The 16,367-nt window shown below is 56.6% G+C and overlaps 2 protein-coding genes across 2 annotated transcripts in view; one reads left to right on the top strand and one right to left on the bottom strand.

Annotated features, from left to right (window-relative positions):
* On the top strand, positions 1-1,624 carry ATP5ME (ATP synthase membrane subunit e). The gene is made up of 4 exons (XM_042985220.1): positions 1-127; positions 349-403; positions 966-1,064; positions 1,550-1,624. The coding sequence occupies exons 1-4, from the start codon at positions 92-94 to the stop codon at positions 1,573-1,575; spliced, it is 216 nt and encodes a 71-aa protein (XP_042841154.1). The 5' UTR covers positions 1-91; the 3' UTR covers positions 1,576-1,624.
* A 1,611-nt stretch (positions 1,625-3,235) lies between these two features.
* PDE6B (phosphodiesterase 6B) overlaps positions 3,236-16,367 on the bottom strand; it is a 34,414-nt gene continuing 21,282 nt past the window's right edge. The window contains exons 4-22 of the mRNA XM_042982769.1: positions 15,615-15,755; positions 15,450-15,524; positions 14,450-14,514; positions 13,504-13,570; positions 13,278-13,325; positions 12,427-12,576; positions 11,991-12,134; positions 11,473-11,538; positions 10,927-11,073; positions 9,476-9,583; positions 9,014-9,123; positions 8,743-8,830; positions 8,272-8,372; positions 8,024-8,131; positions 7,372-7,435; positions 6,974-7,048; positions 5,744-5,827; positions 4,323-4,479; positions 3,236-3,403 (exon numbers count right to left, since the gene is read on the bottom strand). Of these exons, the coding sequence (XP_042838703.1) occupies positions 3,342-3,403; positions 4,323-4,479; positions 5,744-5,827; positions 6,974-7,048; positions 7,372-7,435; positions 8,024-8,131; positions 8,272-8,372; positions 8,743-8,830; positions 9,014-9,123; positions 9,476-9,583; positions 10,927-11,073; positions 11,473-11,538; positions 11,991-12,134; positions 12,427-12,576; positions 13,278-13,325; positions 13,504-13,570; positions 14,450-14,514; positions 15,450-15,524; positions 15,615-15,755 (1,860 nt within the window). The 3' untranslated portion in view covers positions 3,236-3,341. The remainder of the gene's footprint in view (positions 3,404-4,322; positions 4,480-5,743; positions 5,828-6,973; positions 7,049-7,371; positions 7,436-8,023; positions 8,132-8,271; positions 8,373-8,742; positions 8,831-9,013; positions 9,124-9,475; positions 9,584-10,926; positions 11,074-11,472; positions 11,539-11,990; positions 12,135-12,426; positions 12,577-13,277; positions 13,326-13,503; positions 13,571-14,449; positions 14,515-15,449; positions 15,525-15,614; positions 15,756-16,367) is intronic.

The raw sequence follows: 16,367 nt of genomic DNA on the forward strand, positions 1-16,367 counted from the left end.
CGCCCTGGTACGCTTTTACGTCTCCGCGGCTCTCCGAGCCCTTGCGGCGTCCTCCTCTGATTGTGCTTCCGGCGTGAAGGTTACCGACAAGATGGTGCCGCCGGTGCAGGTCTCTCCGCTCATCAAGGTGACTAGGCTTTGCGGCCGTCGCCGCGTGCTCGGCTCCGTGTGGGCTCCGCGTGCGCGACCTCAGGGAACCCTGGACCCGCGCCCCCGCGGGTGCGACCTGCCCTCCCCCCTCCCCGCGCTCCCCCGATCCCCCGATCCCCGCCCTGCGCTTCCGACCCCGCCGCGGGCTGGGACCCCCACCGGACCCTGACCCCGCCTCTGACGGCCCTTTTCCCGCAGCTCGGCCGCTACTCCGCCCTGTTCCTCGGCGTGGCCTACGGAGCCAAGCGCTACAGTGAGTGACCGCGGGCGGCCGCGCCGCTGTCTCGGCCGACGGCAGAGGGGGCGCAGGGGCTTCTCAAAGCCTGTTGGGGCTCCCCAGGGCCGTCTGCTAAACCCCAGCGAAGGGCGAGAAGGGGGGCAGAGTGGGAGGCGCCAGAAACCCGAGCGGTCGCGGCAGGTGTGTGGGTTGATTTGGGACTGGCTCAGGCGGTCAGGACCCCAAGTGCATCCTGACGCAGGGCAGCCCCCGGGGAACAGAAAAACGGTGAGTTCTAGTTGACACCTGTGGTGCCAGGTGGGTGTGGGAGGAGTGCTGCGGTCTGACGCGGGGCGGCCTCTGGCGACCTAAAGGACTGGGCGAAGTACCAGCCGGGTGGCAGCGGGGACCCTGCAGCTGCCCTCTCTGGGTTGGGCTCTCTGCGGAGCGGGAGCGGCAGGCCTTCTACATCGAAGTAAAGGGTGGGAAGCCGGGGCATCGGCATTCCCAGTGCACCTGAAGAGACTGAAGCCCTGCTAGGCAGCGTTTCAGTGAGGAAGTTCAAGTGTCTCCCCACCTTCCCATTTGCCTTAAACAGGCTACCTGAAACCCCGGGCGGAAGAGGAAAGGAGGATAGCCGCTGAGGAGAAGAAGCAGCAGGATGAACGGAAACGGATTGAGAGAGAGCTGGCAGAAGGTACTCGAATTACTGCATCGTACAGATTTGCCCTCCGCCGGATTTTAGACACACAGTGCTGCTTCGCGGGGCCCCACTGCGGAGGGAGAAGCCCCCTCTCTTCATCCAGCACCGGCCCAGTGGGTCCTGGGGGTGTGTCGGGGGGGGAGATGGAGCAGAGGCGTGGGTGTGGGGACATGATGACACCTTGCCTTTGGTGAGGCTCGGGTCCCTAGGTCTTAGAGGTTAGTTGTCTGGGAATGTGACCTGGTGGTGCCACCTGAGAGGGGCCCACAGGACCGGAACCAGGCACACCTATCCCACTGACTGCTCTGGCAGGTTCCAGTGAGAACATGCGGGCACAAGGAAGACCAAGGACAAGGCTTTAAGCAGAGCGTAGCCTTGATATCTAGCGTAACTGGATACTGGGTGATGTTGAGCTGAGATGGTCTGTTGGGATTGCCTGAGGCTGTAATAACACGTATGTTTTCTTTTGAACCTTTCAGCCCAAGATGACAGCATACTAAAATGAGCTTGCCTCCCTGGAACAGTGTGGATGAATAAAATTTTCTTTCTTGTTACGTGATGCTCTCCTGGACTGTCCCCGCTTGTCTCATTTCTGGACTTGGGCTTGGTTTATGTGCAAGTGGGAGTGGGGGTGGGGAGGGGGAATTCAGAAGAACTGACTAGCCATCACAGACTCAGGATGCAGTGCGCGAATGAGCCTGTGAAACTCCTCCACTTCTCTTGGGCGTCTGCGGGGGGGACCCCAAAGGGAGCAGTTTATAGTAGCGACACAGCCAGCTTGGGTGCTGTGAGTGCTGCTTGGTCTCTGCTAAGCCCTAGCCCACCTGTTGGGTGGGCGGTGCAGGTGTCAGGATGGGACCTGGATCTCTATCCCCCTGTTGTGAATCCTCTCCTCGACCCACAGGAAGACATGTGGCCGCCCGGGGACCCGACTGGGGTGCTGCACAAGCTCGTTATCGGACTCAGGCTCTTGCCGAGCTGATAGCCGGGTCCTGCCCCTCCTGGCTGTGCCCCTTCCAACCTCTGAGGCCTGGTATTGGAATGTTACTATTTCCCAGTCACAGGACTTGAGCAGATTTCCCTAGGCTTTGAGCCCAAATTTCATTGGTAAGACGAATTCATTTGCAAACGTGAGGAGAAAATGAGAAGCAAGCATATAAACACTTTAAAGCCTTGGTTTTAGTTAGGGTGAGGTTTGAGTGAGGCCACCTCAGCTCCTCCTGAATTTGGTGGGATCTGTTCCAGTGTGGCCAGCTGGTGCTGAGTCCCTCTGGAGGAGCACCTGGCCCTAATCACAGGCGGTCACCAGGTGTCACTGCTGAGATGGAAACTGCCTCCATCTATGACTGGATGGCTTGGTGGGGGGTGCTCCCCATTCTCTCTCCCCACCTACCCCATGAGCTCTGGAGCTCTAGGAGAGGGCTTGGGTGGCATCTGAGTTGGCCTTACAGCGACCAGTCTCAACCTGCAGCTGAGAGGAGTTTGCTGTGGGGTTAAGTGACTAGTGCTGGGCAACAAATGCTTTGGAGTTCACATTATAAGGACTTCAAGTTAAAAGCCCTTAATTTCTACCAGATAATTAGTACGTTTCAAATGGGAGTAGTGTTCTGTTTGGGTGTGGCTATCCCAATTCATAAACATTAAGGGAACCCTCACTTGTATAGGAGTTGGGCAGACCCTAGGCATGGCAGTGTGCCCCCCTGATCTCAGGGTCTGTCAGTGCACCTCTGTGCACAGGGCTGTTAAACGTATTTATGCACAGGTCACTTGTGTCTGATCACTGCCTCACTTGAGCAGTGGCCTTGAGCTTTCTGGCAGAATTTTCCAACAGGTCATATGTGATGTGCCTGTCATTTCTGCCGAATTAAAACAAGGGTGATGTATTTTGTTTTTATTCTGAATTTCTGGTCCTATTTTCCCTTAAACCAGATAGGCAATGGTACCTACGTATCTTACTTGCCCATACACACATAAATGTGCAGTCGTGAATGTTCTCACCCAATGCTTTCAGACACAGTTCGCAGACCCTTTCCGAAGATCTCTGTGGTATTGCTATGTACCCAAAAGATGGATGAGCGTAAGGTAGGCTAAAGTGTTTAAATTATTCATAGTTGACTTTCATTTATAAAAACACAAGCCTTAAAAAAAATTCAAAATATTCAAAATTGTCTTCAGTCACTTCATTGGGCTTCCTAACCTGTAGCAAAGGGTTAGAGGTGGAGTCCCAGGAGGTGTACGGGAAGAAAGAGCGGTCCGAACACCCGGGGCAGCTCACAGGATGCAGCAGGTTGAAGACTTGGGGGCGGGGCCGCCATTGCAAATCTCTGTGCCCCCTGCAAGAGAAAACAAGATGCTGAGTGAGAACCGTGTGCACTGGCCTTGCTCCTTCCCTTCCGCCCCGTGTCCTCTACCAGCCCTGCAGGATGAAGGGCAGAGTGTGGGACCTGCGGGGAGCCTAAGCCGATTAGTCTAGCCGGGGCTCAGCCTTTCTTATCTTAGCTCTGGTGACACTTTCAGTTCTGCCGCCCCCGTCCCCCCCCCCCCCCCCCAACCCTGAAACAGTCCTGTTTACATTGGTTCCCTCCCCATAGCAGGAAATAGCAACAGAAGTCCCAGAGCTGAGGTGGCCAAGCACAGGCAACAACTTCAGGGATTCCATCTTGGGGGTGTGCTGACTCATTGCGATGAAGCCACATTCCCACAGCAAGGGGAGGGGCGAACAGGTAAAGAAACGTTCTGAGTCGGCACAGGGAAGGGTTCATGCACACTTGGCTCTTTTAGCTCACTTTTTTTCTTTTAATTTTCTTTGTTCTTTTTTAAACAGCTCACTTATTTTTTAAGGTCTTCTGTTTTGTTTCTGAGGGTAGCGTGGGAGTAGAGGTAGATTTTCTGAGTTAATTAGGAGGGAACTGCAGCCTGATGGTGGAAGAAAGACCTGTTGAGAGTTCACAATGTTTGGCTGGGATTTCCTCCCCTTTACAAGGGAAGTAACATTCAGTTACTTCATTAGGGAAAATGAGAGTTCCTGGCTAGAGACACAAGGAGACCTTCCAGTCTGGGAGTGTTGGGTGCACTGCCTGAGCAGGGCCGATCCTGAGGGATGGCCGCCCCTGCGGTGAGGAACCAGAGCACGCCAGCCACAGTGCTGTCTGGCACCTGCCTTTTCTTGAGACTTGACTCTGGTCTTTAACTCCATCTCTTCATACACTTCGACGTGGGGACTAACCAAGTGCCCACCCCCGCAGCCCAGACCTTTCTTGGCTGTTGTCCTCTCCTCCTGTTGCTGCTTCTCCTCCTCCAGGGCCTTCACTTTGGCCTCGTACTCATCAGCCAGGGCCTTCCACTCCTTCCTGTTGTTCTGTAGTCGGTCGAACATGGGCAGGATCTCCTCGTGGAAACGGGAAAACTCCTGGACAGGGAATCAAGAAGTTGCCCACACCACCTGACTGTTCCTGGGCCGCTGGGGCAGGTGGTCTCCCCACGCCTTGGCCCTTGCTGGCACCAGCCTGTCCCCCCACCACCTTGCCCCACTCCCCCAAGAGGAGAACCTGGGAGGGGGTCTGCCTGCCACTGAGACGTCACTTTCCCAGCAAAGCCTTGGAAATGGAGAAGATAGGATGGGGAGATGTGGGGTATGAATGCTTATGGCACAGATGAGGCCCCCCAAGAATAAAATAGAAAATAACAATGGCAGAAGGGGAGTCCCTTGGCAGAGGGAGCGGGAACACTGGGGCAGACAAGTAAGTCCTGAGGCTCCTTCTCTGGTCTCTTATGCACACATCACCCATGTACACATGTGTGCACATACAAACACACATACAATCTATGGAGCATGTGGATGGACTTGGGGAAGGCAGTGGGAGGGGAGCAGTGTAGTGGGGTTGTGACCTGTGACCTTCAGGACTGGGATGTACATCCTGGTCCTGCCTTCCTTCCCAGGACTTATAGCCCCAATGAAGGGGTAGCAAAGGGAGATGGTGTTTCAGTAAAGGGGAGCACAGGAGCTGTGGGGGTCAAAGGGGGGGTGGGACTGGTCCAGTCAGGGGTGACTTTACTCAGAACCAGACAACCTCCTCCTCAGAGCGTGGGACCCTGCAGCCCCCAGGACCAGATGGAGTGGAGTCCATGGGCATGTGGGCATCACTTGCGGGGGGGGGGGGGGGCTCTGACTGCAGAGCCCTCCCCACCCCCGCCAACATATTCCCTGGCCAGTGACGTCACAGCACATGTCTTCAGCACAGTGTCCCACTGTCACTTGTGCAACATGTGTTTGCTGGGCAAGGAATTCCCAGCTGTGACAGGTGGACCCATCCCTGTCCTCCTGGGTTCACAGGCACTGAACAAATGCACCCACAGATAAACTGCAGTCAGTGCCCTGAAAATAACACACAGGCCACAAGTGGGGGTGCCTTAGGGTCTTGGGAAAGCACATTTGAGGTGAGACCTGATGGAGAGCAGGAGGACCCTCCAGAGGGAGGAAGCCAGTGGGTAAGCATGAAGTGCTTCTGAGGGGCTGGCTAGGTGAAGGTGGGAAGGTTCTCCTTGGGGTGATGCTGAGGATTTCAGATTTTAAGTGCAAGTCGGAGGAGATAGGGGCTATGGCAAGTCAGGCCATTGGGTGAACCCACACCAGTCCCCTCCTCCTCCTGTGAACCTAGTCAGGCCCTGCTCACCTTGTACACGAATGTGCACACAAAGTCGATGAAGCCAACTTGTAGTTTGGGGAGCTCGGCTGCCTTGTTCCGGTCCATCATTGGCTTGGTTGCGGGGGGGGGGGGGGGGAGCAGAGACACTTTCTCTGAGCCTGCAGGACTCACTCAGCCCCACCCAGCTTGGATGAACATGTCCACAGAAACACGGATTAAGCAGTGTCCATGGGATGAAGGTGAAGCCTCTGGCCTTGGGGCCTGGCCTGCCTTGATAGATGCTGGCCCTTGAAAGGAGACAGCTAGGACACCCCTGTCCCCTCTGAGCCATCTAGTAGTTCCAGGGCTAGGTCTACCATGGTGCTCCCAGTTCCCTGTCCCCTGAGCCCCTTTCTCCCAGTCGCCTGGGAGCTATCCATGGTGCTGACTCAAGACCTGACCAGAGACCCCTGGGGGGCAAAACTCAGATGCCTCTGGAGGGGCTGTCCATACTGTCCACACACTCCAGACTGCCTGAGTTGGCCCTTGCTAGTCTGTTCTTCATAGCTACCCACTGTCTGAAGCTCCATGTGGCAAGGGTGAGTCATGCAGGACCTAGAGGCCTGGCCCCCAAGGGACCTGGCTGGTTGGTCAGGATACCCTTACCTGCAGTCTGTACCTGGCCCCAAAGCCTTCTCAACCCCATAGGGTTGAGACAGCTACTCATTGACTGGGGTTGACTTTCCATTTCTTCCACATGCCTTTTGGACAACACTATGCTTTCCTCATACCCTTGGTTCCTATGCAGGTGCCATTGTAGTCTAGCAGCATATTCCTGGCCCCACATTGCTGACCCGAAGATCTCAGCATTGTCCATCTGCCACGGTGTGGGCCCCTGGACTGCAGCCACTGGCTCCCTCTGGCACCGTAGTCTTCCCATTTGAAGGCCTTTCTGGAGCAGCTCACAGCTTGGCTGAGGTTCTGTAGAGCTTCCTAGGCCATGGAGGCTCTGGGTTATGGGCCACAGCCTGCTTCTACCAGCTTTGATAATGGCTTTCCATCTCTGCATGGGCACCACAGCTTTATCCAAACCCTATTATTTCTATAACTTTACCCATTTCCTGAGTCACCTAATTTCACACTCAGCTCACGTCACATGACCCCACAAAGTGAGACTGAGGTCCCAGGACCCCCAAATCCCTGGGAGTCCCCTGTTTCCACTAAGTGAGGCCTGAGTTTCCCAGGGACCACAATGGAGATGCTGGAATTAACACTCACAATGGGCTGCTGATCCAGAACTGTCCTTTCCAAGTCACCTTGTTCCCAGAACTCAGCCGCCACCAACAGAGCTACCTGGGAGGTACGTAAAAGGCAGTCATCTTGTGGAGCTTAGTGCTTGGTCAGAGAATGACCAAGGAGGCTCTTGCCTGGAGCCTCTGTGTCTTCAGTCTTCTCTGCCCCAGACCCTCTGGGATCCCCATTCTTCAGACTGGGCCTAATACACAGTGAGCACATTGGCACTTTCCAATATGGTGGCTGCTGGCCCATCCCCAGAGCAAAGGGGCAGCCCTCAGTGCTACTTGCAAATGAAGGCTCTGTCCGCCTATCTCAGGCTTCCCCTAGATGCAATCCCACGAGGCACTGACAAGAGGTGGGGGCACTGCATGACTTCTGACCTTGCTCTGGACTTCCCAGGGCTTGGTGATGGCAGACAGGTCACACGCCGTCATCATCATGGCCCTGCAGGGAGATGGAGCTCCAGGCATGCCCAGGCTGGCCTCCCTCCCTCCCCTCCACCTCCACCTCTGGGCACAGGTCCAAGCTCCAGAGTCCTTCTAGTAGTAGGCATCTTACTGTACACACACACTTCAGCCCACCCCCCTCATACTCCACCTCTCCCTCCTTCTTGCAGCTACAAACTAAAATCAACAAATATTTATCAGGCAGCTTCTAAGTGCCCGTGATTTACAGTTTTCTTTGGTGGATCTCTGGGATAGGCCTGGGGGAGGACTGTAGTTCTGAATCTCCATTTTGTACATGCATCTGTGGAGGTTCATAAAGTAAGTAAAATACTGCCAGATCCACAAACTAAGGAAATGGACTGTCTGACCCCAAATCCTGTATGGTCTTCCCAGAAAAGGAGGAGCAGGTTAGATGGACATTTATTTTGACGTATCAAAGCCATTTAGAGATCAGCTGTTCTTGTTGCGGGTCATGGGGGGGGGTGGGGGGTGGGGTGGTCCCCACCAAAGGGTCCGGTACCCTTTGTCCCAGGAGGTTTGAGGATTAAGCAGGGCAGAGATGGCCCCTGTCTCCCCCGCTGCTCACATGACTATCTCCTTCCGCGTAGTCTCCAGGGACAGGTACTCCACCCAGCTCTTCCTGTCCTCGTAGTTCTTAGACTCATCCACAATCTTCTGGAACATCGTCCTCTTCCTGCACCCCAAGAACAAAGAGAGAGGGGATCGACCCCCAGCCCCTCACCCCACCCCTGAGCCAGGACCACCTCCTAGGGGTCCCTTGGGTCTTCCCAGAGCCCCTGACCGACGCCTCCCCGCAGGGAGGGCGGCACGCACTTGAAGTAGAGCGCCAGGTCCGTGGCGATGATGGCGATGTCCATCAGGTGGATCACGTGCTCGTGCTGCCGCCGGTTCAGGTTCTGGTAGATGTTCAGGGTCTGCGGGAAGGGGCTCAGGTGGTAGAAGCGGTCCGCCTGTGCCCTCCCCCTCCCAGGATCCGGCCGTCTGTCCCTCGCACGTTGCTGGCCTGCTCCTCCTCCTGGGTCGTGGGCACCAGACCCCGGTGGCCTCGCTCGCTGACCCCTAGGTGGCCCTCCCCACCTTGGCCTGAGGGCTGAGCCCACCCCGCCCTGCAGTGGGTGCTTCACCAATGACCCTCCTCCAGCACCCCCCCACCCCCCCACCCCCCCCCACCCCCGCCCCCGCCCGCACCCGCGGGATACCGAGGTGGGAGGGGCCAGGGGTGCAGGCGACGGTCAGTCGGTCAGTGGGTGGAGAAACGCCCTGAGTGACTAACTGGACACGAACCTCCTCTGAGAGCAGGAACTTCCCGAACTCCAGGTGATGCCGTTCCAAAATCGAGGAGCCATGGAGCTTGGCTAAGGGATTCTGGGATCTGTTACGGAGGTTTTACTAAAATGAAACTTTGGTCAAAAGCCCCCAGAGTGGCTGGTTGCGGCTGCTAGGCTTCCTGTCCTTCCCCTCCCTGCCCCTCAGCCAGCTGTAGGCAGGCGCCTCCCGTGGGACCCCGAGACAGATTCTCCTGCTCAGCCCCAGGGCGCCCAGGCGAGCCACCTACTTCATCTGGTACAGGTTGTTGGTGCCACGGTGGTCGATGTCGTGGCACAGGCCAGCGGTCACCATGGCGAAGGCCTCCAGGTCTGTGTAGTAGCTCTTGAGTTTGCCGGTCTGAGGAGACACGCACCTACAGTCCTGCAGCTCAGCTCTGTCAGCCCCTTCGCCCACCCTCCCTTCCCTGGGCGGGGGGCGGTGGGGTGGGGGGGCAAGCAGGATGGGGGGGAGCTGGGCCCTCCCCAGACTTGGTGTTCTGTACCTATTTCTGGGGCTGGGGGTGCACACCGGTGGGAGGGGCTTCCACTTCCTCTGCCCTCTGCCCTTGAAGGCCTCCACCTCCCACGCAGAGGAATCCCCACCTCCAAGCACCTGGGGCACCGCCCTTGGAACCAGGAGAGGCCTTAGGACCCTGGCCAGACGGGAGGGATGACAGGGAGGCGTGTCTGGCCCCTGACGGTACACGCACCATGAGTAGAGTGAACATGGTCTGGGCCACATTGAAACCATGGCGCCAGTTGTGGTAGGTGATTCTCCGGTACCCTTTGCTCACGGAAAACAGAAACCGCACCAGGACCTGCGGGAAGCCAAGAGAAGCACGGGCTCTGGACACTGAACGTCAGTCCCGCCAGAGCATTCACAGACTGACAGCTTGGTGTGAAAACCCTGCTCACTCCTGCACCCGAGGCCTCCATGACCCTTTCTGTCCCACACTACTGGCCCCTGACGACTTTCCTGGGTGGGAGGGGCTTGCTTGTCACTGCAGGGTGCACGAGGGGTGGCAAGCAGCCTGTGGGGCACAGAGTCGAAGCTAGGAATAGCTCCAGCATTCCTGGGGCTTCCCGGGCCTCCACCTGACTTCCCAGCCCCAAATTGGGAAGAGGACCCCAGGCAAGGGCTACAGGGTGTTTTAGAAGAAGAGGTCTGTTTTGGGCATGCGTGTTTGAACGGGGCAGTATTTGTGGGTACTTGGCAAGGGTGATGCAGAAATAAAATGTGACACATTTTCTGCCGGGCGGTTGTCTCTGGACAACAGAATGTGGGCCAAGGGAGCCCCTGCTGCTTCCACTGTGATTTTTAGTGTCAGAAAATGATTCTGAAGTTTAGAAATTCAATTAATGATTTCTACACCTTTTTCCTTTGTGTTTTCTTTTAGTGTTTAGTAAAATTTCTTTTGACAATGCCAGCCTGTTGCACCTGTTCTCGGTGGGGGGGGGGGCACACGAGGTGGAAGTGTGGTGGCAGAAAACTGCAGGACAGCAGCAGAGCTCAGGGCAGAGCTGGGAGGGCCACCCCTCCTCCCTGGGGTTACTTCTGGGGGCTCTCTTGTTCAAGCTGAGAGGTCTGTGCTTTCTGCACAGCTGATGGGTTCCTTCTGTTTCCTCCTCTCCACCCCACGCCAAAGCCCCGCTGTTGCCCAACAAGGCACTTGATGATCAAATTGCCAGGAACAAGTATTTATCAGACATTCCATCCATGTATCTATCCATGGATACATTCATCCGGTGATGTGTTCTAGGCATACCTGCTGTGCGTATTCGGTAATGAGCATGTGGCCAAACTTCCTATAGGACCTAGGACTTCTGACCACATCTCTCCCACCTCTTGTGGGGTATGGGGCTCCCAACCATTTCCAAATTCTACCTCCTACTGGATCTGGAACCCTTCACCACAACCCCAACCTCATAGTGGATCTGGGACCCCTGACCAGGACCCCCACCTCATAGTGGATCTGGGACCCCTGACCAGGACCCCCACCTCATAGTGGATCTGGGACCCCTGACCAGGACCCCCTACCTCATAGTGGATCTGGGACCCCCTCACCAGGACCTCCCACCTCATAGTGGATCTGGGACCCCTCACCAGGACCCCCCACCTCATAGTGGATCTGGGACCCCCCTCACCACGACTCCACCCCACCTCCTGAGGGATCTGGAACTTTCGGACCACGCCCAGCTCGTAGTACATCTGGATGCCGCATTTGACCAGCTCCAGCTCTGTGCACTCCAGATCAGAGAAGTGGAACTCATAGATGTCGAACTTGTTGGGCCCCGGAAGCACTTCCTTCTGTGGGAAGAATTGTGGGGCTGAGGGAGGGAGGCTTTTCTCTTCCCTCCCAGGACCCTCTGTCCAGCCTCAGATGCCCCAGTTGTGTGGTGGCATCCCCCCTTGCGGTTGCTTTGGCCTGTGGCTGGGACACTCACATGCCCTGCGCTTCAGCCCCCACCCAAGGCCCCACAACAAGTACAGGGGTGTTGTCAGGAAAACAGATGCAAAAACACACACGTAAAGAGATCCGGGCACACACGTGATGCACAGACACACACACGGACCCAGGCACAGGGATACGCAGACAGCAGCAGACATCAGGAAGTGACATGCTCTGGTCTCCTAGGAATGAGGAAGTCTCTCCCGACCCTCAGGCCCCTCCAGTCTCCACCTGAGGGGTGGGAGTCAGGTTCTGACCAAGATTGTCCCCAGCTCATCCTCCTCACAGTCAGCAGGCTCCTTCCCCAGGCGTTCCCTTGTTGGCTAGGAGAGAAAACAAAGGCACTGAGAGAGAAAGTGCCAGCTCTGCCCCTCACGAGCATGGGACGAGGTGACAGCACTACACCCCTCATGACTATGAGACAAGGTGACATCTGGCACAAGACAACAATTGCCTTGGGAAGCCACAGCTGGAGCCTCTAGCTTCAGAGGTAAGTGACAGTGCCTATGGGGTACCGCACATTTCCTGCGTGTCCCCCCCACCCCCGGCACTGTTCTGTGCTGTCCACATGGACAACTGATGGAGCCCTTGCACAGCACAACCAGGAGGGCTCTGGACGCTGCTCACAGCTGAGGACACAGGGCAGGGACTGCCCCTGGCCACGCAGAGCACGTGGGACTCCAGGACCGGCTGGGCCCTCTGACCACAGGACGTGCCCTAACTACTGGGATGTGCTGCCTGTGGAGAGGGGGCCAGGGTGTGACAGGAGCGGTACCAGGACCAGCTGGATCTCGTCCTTGTCGCATCTCACGTGGTAGAGAACCATGTCCTGCGCGATGTCCTTGCGGTTCTCCAGCTTGTTCATCTTGTCGTAGGTGTCAGTGTTCAGCACTGACCAGCCCAGGAACTGAGTGAGGGACTGCAGACAGAGAAGCAGCGTCACCACCCGCCGTGTGCCCGCTGGGTGCCAGGCCCCGTGTCCTGGTGTGTGGAGTGTCACTCTGGGGCAGTGAGTGCTTCTAATGGGGTCTCCGGGGTGGAAGGGGGTTCCAGGATGGGGCCTCAAGCTCCCCCTCGTCCCCACGCTCCTTGGGCCTCACGCTGGGTCCAAATGCTAAAGTAGGTGACGGGGGGCGGGACTCCACATGGCTGTGTCCCATGCCATCACACAGGTGTCACCTCTGAGAGCTGCACCTGGGACAGGTGTTTACCTCCATGAGGACTTCATCCTGTTCGTCAAAGGGCTTCCCGTCTTTCCTGTTGTAGAAGGTTGCGACCCCCACAATCTCCTCCTTTTTGTTGACGATGGGCATGGAGAGGACATTCTTGATGGTCCACCCTGAGTCGTCCAGAGGCCCTTCCTGCAGGGAGAGGCGTCCAGAGACACCTGCTACTCTGGGCCTGGCCCTGGCCCAGCCTTGTCACCCAAAGAGTGTGAACCTCTTTTCTGCTGCCCTCAAACTGCGGTGACTGGGCTGTTGTTCCTGTCTGTTCACTCCCCCCATGCACGAGCACCTCACGTCTATGGGTTTGTGTTGTGCCTTCTCCCACCAGCTAAGGATGATGCTCTTTGCCCACCAGGGCGGCTTCATGGTGTGAGTTCTGTGGTCACACAGGATCCTTCTCTTGGAAGGCTCCCACACTCATTTGAATCTCTGCTGCCATGCTTTTAAAGTTTTTCATGGCTGTCGAGCATGGGGCCTTGCATCCCATTCTGTTGGGCCCCACGAATCGTCTCACTGTCCATTGGTCATAGCCAGTGAGATATGAGCAGTGGCCAGCTCCTGGGAGAGGCCTTGGAGACAAAGGCCGATTGCACTGGCCCACTTGACTCTTGGCCCCCTCCAGAAAAGAGCGTGTTTGGGCCTTGTGTCCCCAGAGGAGGACCCAAGGGGCAGGAAACCTCACTGTGGCCTGGCCCTGCCCCACCAACCCGAGACCTGAGCATGGGAAGTACGTGTTTGCTGCTGTTAGCGCCTGAGATTTTCTTGAGGAGCGAAAACTAATTCAGTCCATCATTTCCCTAAGTACGGCATACTTTCTCTAATGAATGGATAGATACCTGAAATTTGAACATTTCATCGGCGGGGGCATTCATAATGTTACAGATCTGAAAGAGGATCAGGAAAACAATTTCACCCGAAGCAGCCAAATGTACCATATGATTCTAAACCAGACTATCCAGCCTGGTGGATTCTAAGTAGGCGAAGCAGGGCAGCTGGGAGAGGTGCACGTGCTGGTGGGAAGGGCTGGGGCACCAGTTGAGGACAGAGCCTCAGCAGACTCACAAAGCCACTTTCTGCCACGTAGGTTGGAAGGCCACTGGCCAGGGCCCAGTGATCGGCTGGGGGTGTGCTGGGGGAGAGAACAGAGGGGCAGATGGTGGACGGGCTGTCCGATGTGTGCATGTAGATTTGGCACAGTGTGTGTGTTAACGTTCATTCCCTTTTCTGAGCTCTGGGCGGGGCGGGAAGGCTAGCAGGTTGTGCCTCAGGGAGATCAGGAGGAGGCCATGGGTTAAGTTTGGAGATGGCTGTGCTGTTTTATCCCTCTTCTGCCTATGCTGAGGCCCCTTACCCTGTAGCAGCCCCCTTCACCACTGGGGGCCCCACACTTCAACCCAGCCCCAGGGCTCAGTGTCAGTCACCTATCCTGTGGCCTCACACCTGGATCCCAGACCCTTCGTGGGACATGCAGGGTGGGGTCCTGACAGGCTTATGGGGTTGCAGGGTCACATGGCCATGCAGTTATAGAGTTGGCAATGGCCAACACCTCTGCCCAGCCTGTCTAGTTTGGAGCCCCTCCTTGCCCTCTGCCTAGCTGTGCCTCCACTGGGACAGACATCCCCCCTATCTTGCCCCACTGGGTGTGCCTTCTGGGGACCCCCCCACCTGTGTGGGTGGCTGGGTGAACCAGGATGAGACTTGAGGCCTCAAAGGTCAGTTGCTGCTGCCAGGGCTACCTGGACAGCTCACCTGAGCCTTTGAAAGTGCGCCCTGGACATGCTCTGTGCCTCCCTCCCCACATCCCCACTCATTTCCTCCCATATTGGTGAGTCACCCTCCCTTCTCACCCCATTTCTGCCTTGCCCTACAGCATTAGGGAGCACCATGGTCTGTGCGAGGGGCCAAAGGCTGCTGAATCCATTGTGATAAATCCCCAAAGCCAACCCAGCATGGGTCTGAGGGTGCTCCCACCCTCAGGTGGTGCTTCCTTCAAAGCCCTGGCACTTACGGGATGACCTTGATGTCTTCCTTGCCATGGAGGATATAGTCGATGACTTTGTAGAAGACGATTTCCTGTGAAATGGACCACAGCAGTCGTGAGGTGCTCCCCGGGCCAGCTTCCCAGCGGGAGCCTCCCTGAGGGGTGAGAGGAGCCACCCAGGTGCCCCACCCAGACACACACATGCATGTGCATACACAGCACATTCCACACCCAGAGTTATACACAACCCTCACGTGCACACACACGTGCAGACCATCAATGACACTTGTGTAACACACATTACACACTTATCTTCATTCTCTCTGTGTCCTACTCAAGCCCACACACAAACTGGGTCCCGTACCCTTTCATACATGTGCATACAGCCACCCAGACCTGCGTGCGTGCACACACACACACACAAACTGTGGCAAGTCACGGTCACAGCCCAGCCTTGTGCAGGAACTCATCTATACACTTGACAAACAACCCTGTGAGGAGGGCACAGTTAGCACGTGGGGAGACTGAAGCATGGCCAGGCTGGGTGGTGTGTACCAGGTTGGATGCACACACGATAAGGGGCACAGGTATCTGCCCATGTTCCCATGCACTTTTCATATTGCCTCTGTCATGCACATGCACACGCGTGTGCACACACATACACATGGCCCTATTAGGGAGAAGCTACAGTGGTTTCAAGGGTGGGGCAGCGGAACGAGCACCCAATCAGGACGGATGCTGGTTATTCCAACCAGGCTGATGACACTTATTGGGAGACAAGCACCTGCCCCACCTGGCCCAAGAGCATGGGGTGGAGTCAGGGGGGACAGCAGACAAGCACTCAGAGCAGTCAGGCAGCCAGCCGGCCCCAGTGGTCTGTTCCCACCTCCCCACACCCTTCCTAAAACCCTCCCTCTCCCACCCTGGGTCAAGCTGGGACAGACCCCTTCCTGCCCTGGAACTTGAGTTGGAGTCAGGGAAACCACAGTGTGCCAAGTGGACCCGTCCCCCCTCCACCATGACTCACGCGGCCATCGGGCGTGCGTGGGCCTGAGTACGGCTGAGCTTCTCCCATCAGCACAGGCCACACATCAAAGAATTCCTGAGCCGGGAAGAGAGGGGAGAGAGTTAGTGAGTCAGTCTGGAGCAGGTCAAGCCTGGCCAGGAGGCTGGTGGAACAGTGGGGCCTCACCTTCTCCTTGGTCATGTCCAGGAGGCCCACCGAGTACCGGTCACAGTTTAGATAGGCCCGCACAGTGTAGAAGGCCTTGTGGAACTGCCTCTCGATGTCTGTCAGCTCCTCAAACACCTTGTTAGCTGACCACAGCAGCACCTGGTGGGGGGGCACACTGGTGAGCCTGTGGTGCCACGCATACACACACACACACACACACACACACACACACACACACACCTCTGTGACCACAGCAGCACCTGGGTGTGAACTGTCACACCAAACATACACAGGCACACATGCAGCTGACCACAGAGCCCCAGAGGGACACTGGTTGATGGTGCCTCTTCCAACAGCATCTCCACAGAGTGCCGTCACCCAGGATTTCATCCAAGCACAAGGCTATCTGCTCCTTGACCCAGGTGCCCTGAAACCTACTGGAAGGTAAGCCCTCCAAGCTTTGGCCGCGTTGCAGACCTTCACTGTCTCGTGCTGGCCTTGGGCTGGGTCAATGAGTGAAAGAGTGAATGCATTAGAATTGAAAGGTAAAGCTTTGACCAGCCTTCCCTTATCAGCCTTGAGAAGCTGGGTTTTGAGAACATGGGGTCATTGTGTTCTGGATGTCACAAAGCAAGCTGAGAGCAACAGGTCACTGACACGCTCCACGAAGCCCTGGCCAGACCCTCCCCGGGATGTCGACACCCCTACTAAACCCCGGCTGCTGTCCAGGGTCACTGACCAGGCTCAGATGAACCCTGTGGGGCTCTCCCC

This window comes from Panthera tigris, chromosome B1, assembly GCF_018350195.1.
Source record: "Panthera tigris isolate Pti1 chromosome B1, P.tigris_Pti1_mat1.1, whole genome shotgun sequence".
Classification (NCBI taxonomy): domain Eukaryota; kingdom Metazoa; phylum Chordata; class Mammalia; order Carnivora; family Felidae; genus Panthera; species Panthera tigris.

Bases quoted from the DNA above. Each gene is read 5' to 3' on its own strand.
- ATP5ME (XM_042985220.1), top strand. From the start codon at position 92: ATGGTGCCGCCGGTGCAGGTCTCTCCGCTCATCAAG. The intron at 128-348 runs GTGACTAGGCTT...CTTTTCCCGCAG, and splicing joins AGGTCTCTCCGCTCATCAAG to CTCGGCCGCTACTCCGCCCT. The intron at 1,065-1,549 runs GTACTCGAATTA...TGAACCTTTCAG, and splicing joins TGAGAGAGAGCTGGCAGAAG to CCCAAGATGACAGCATACTA.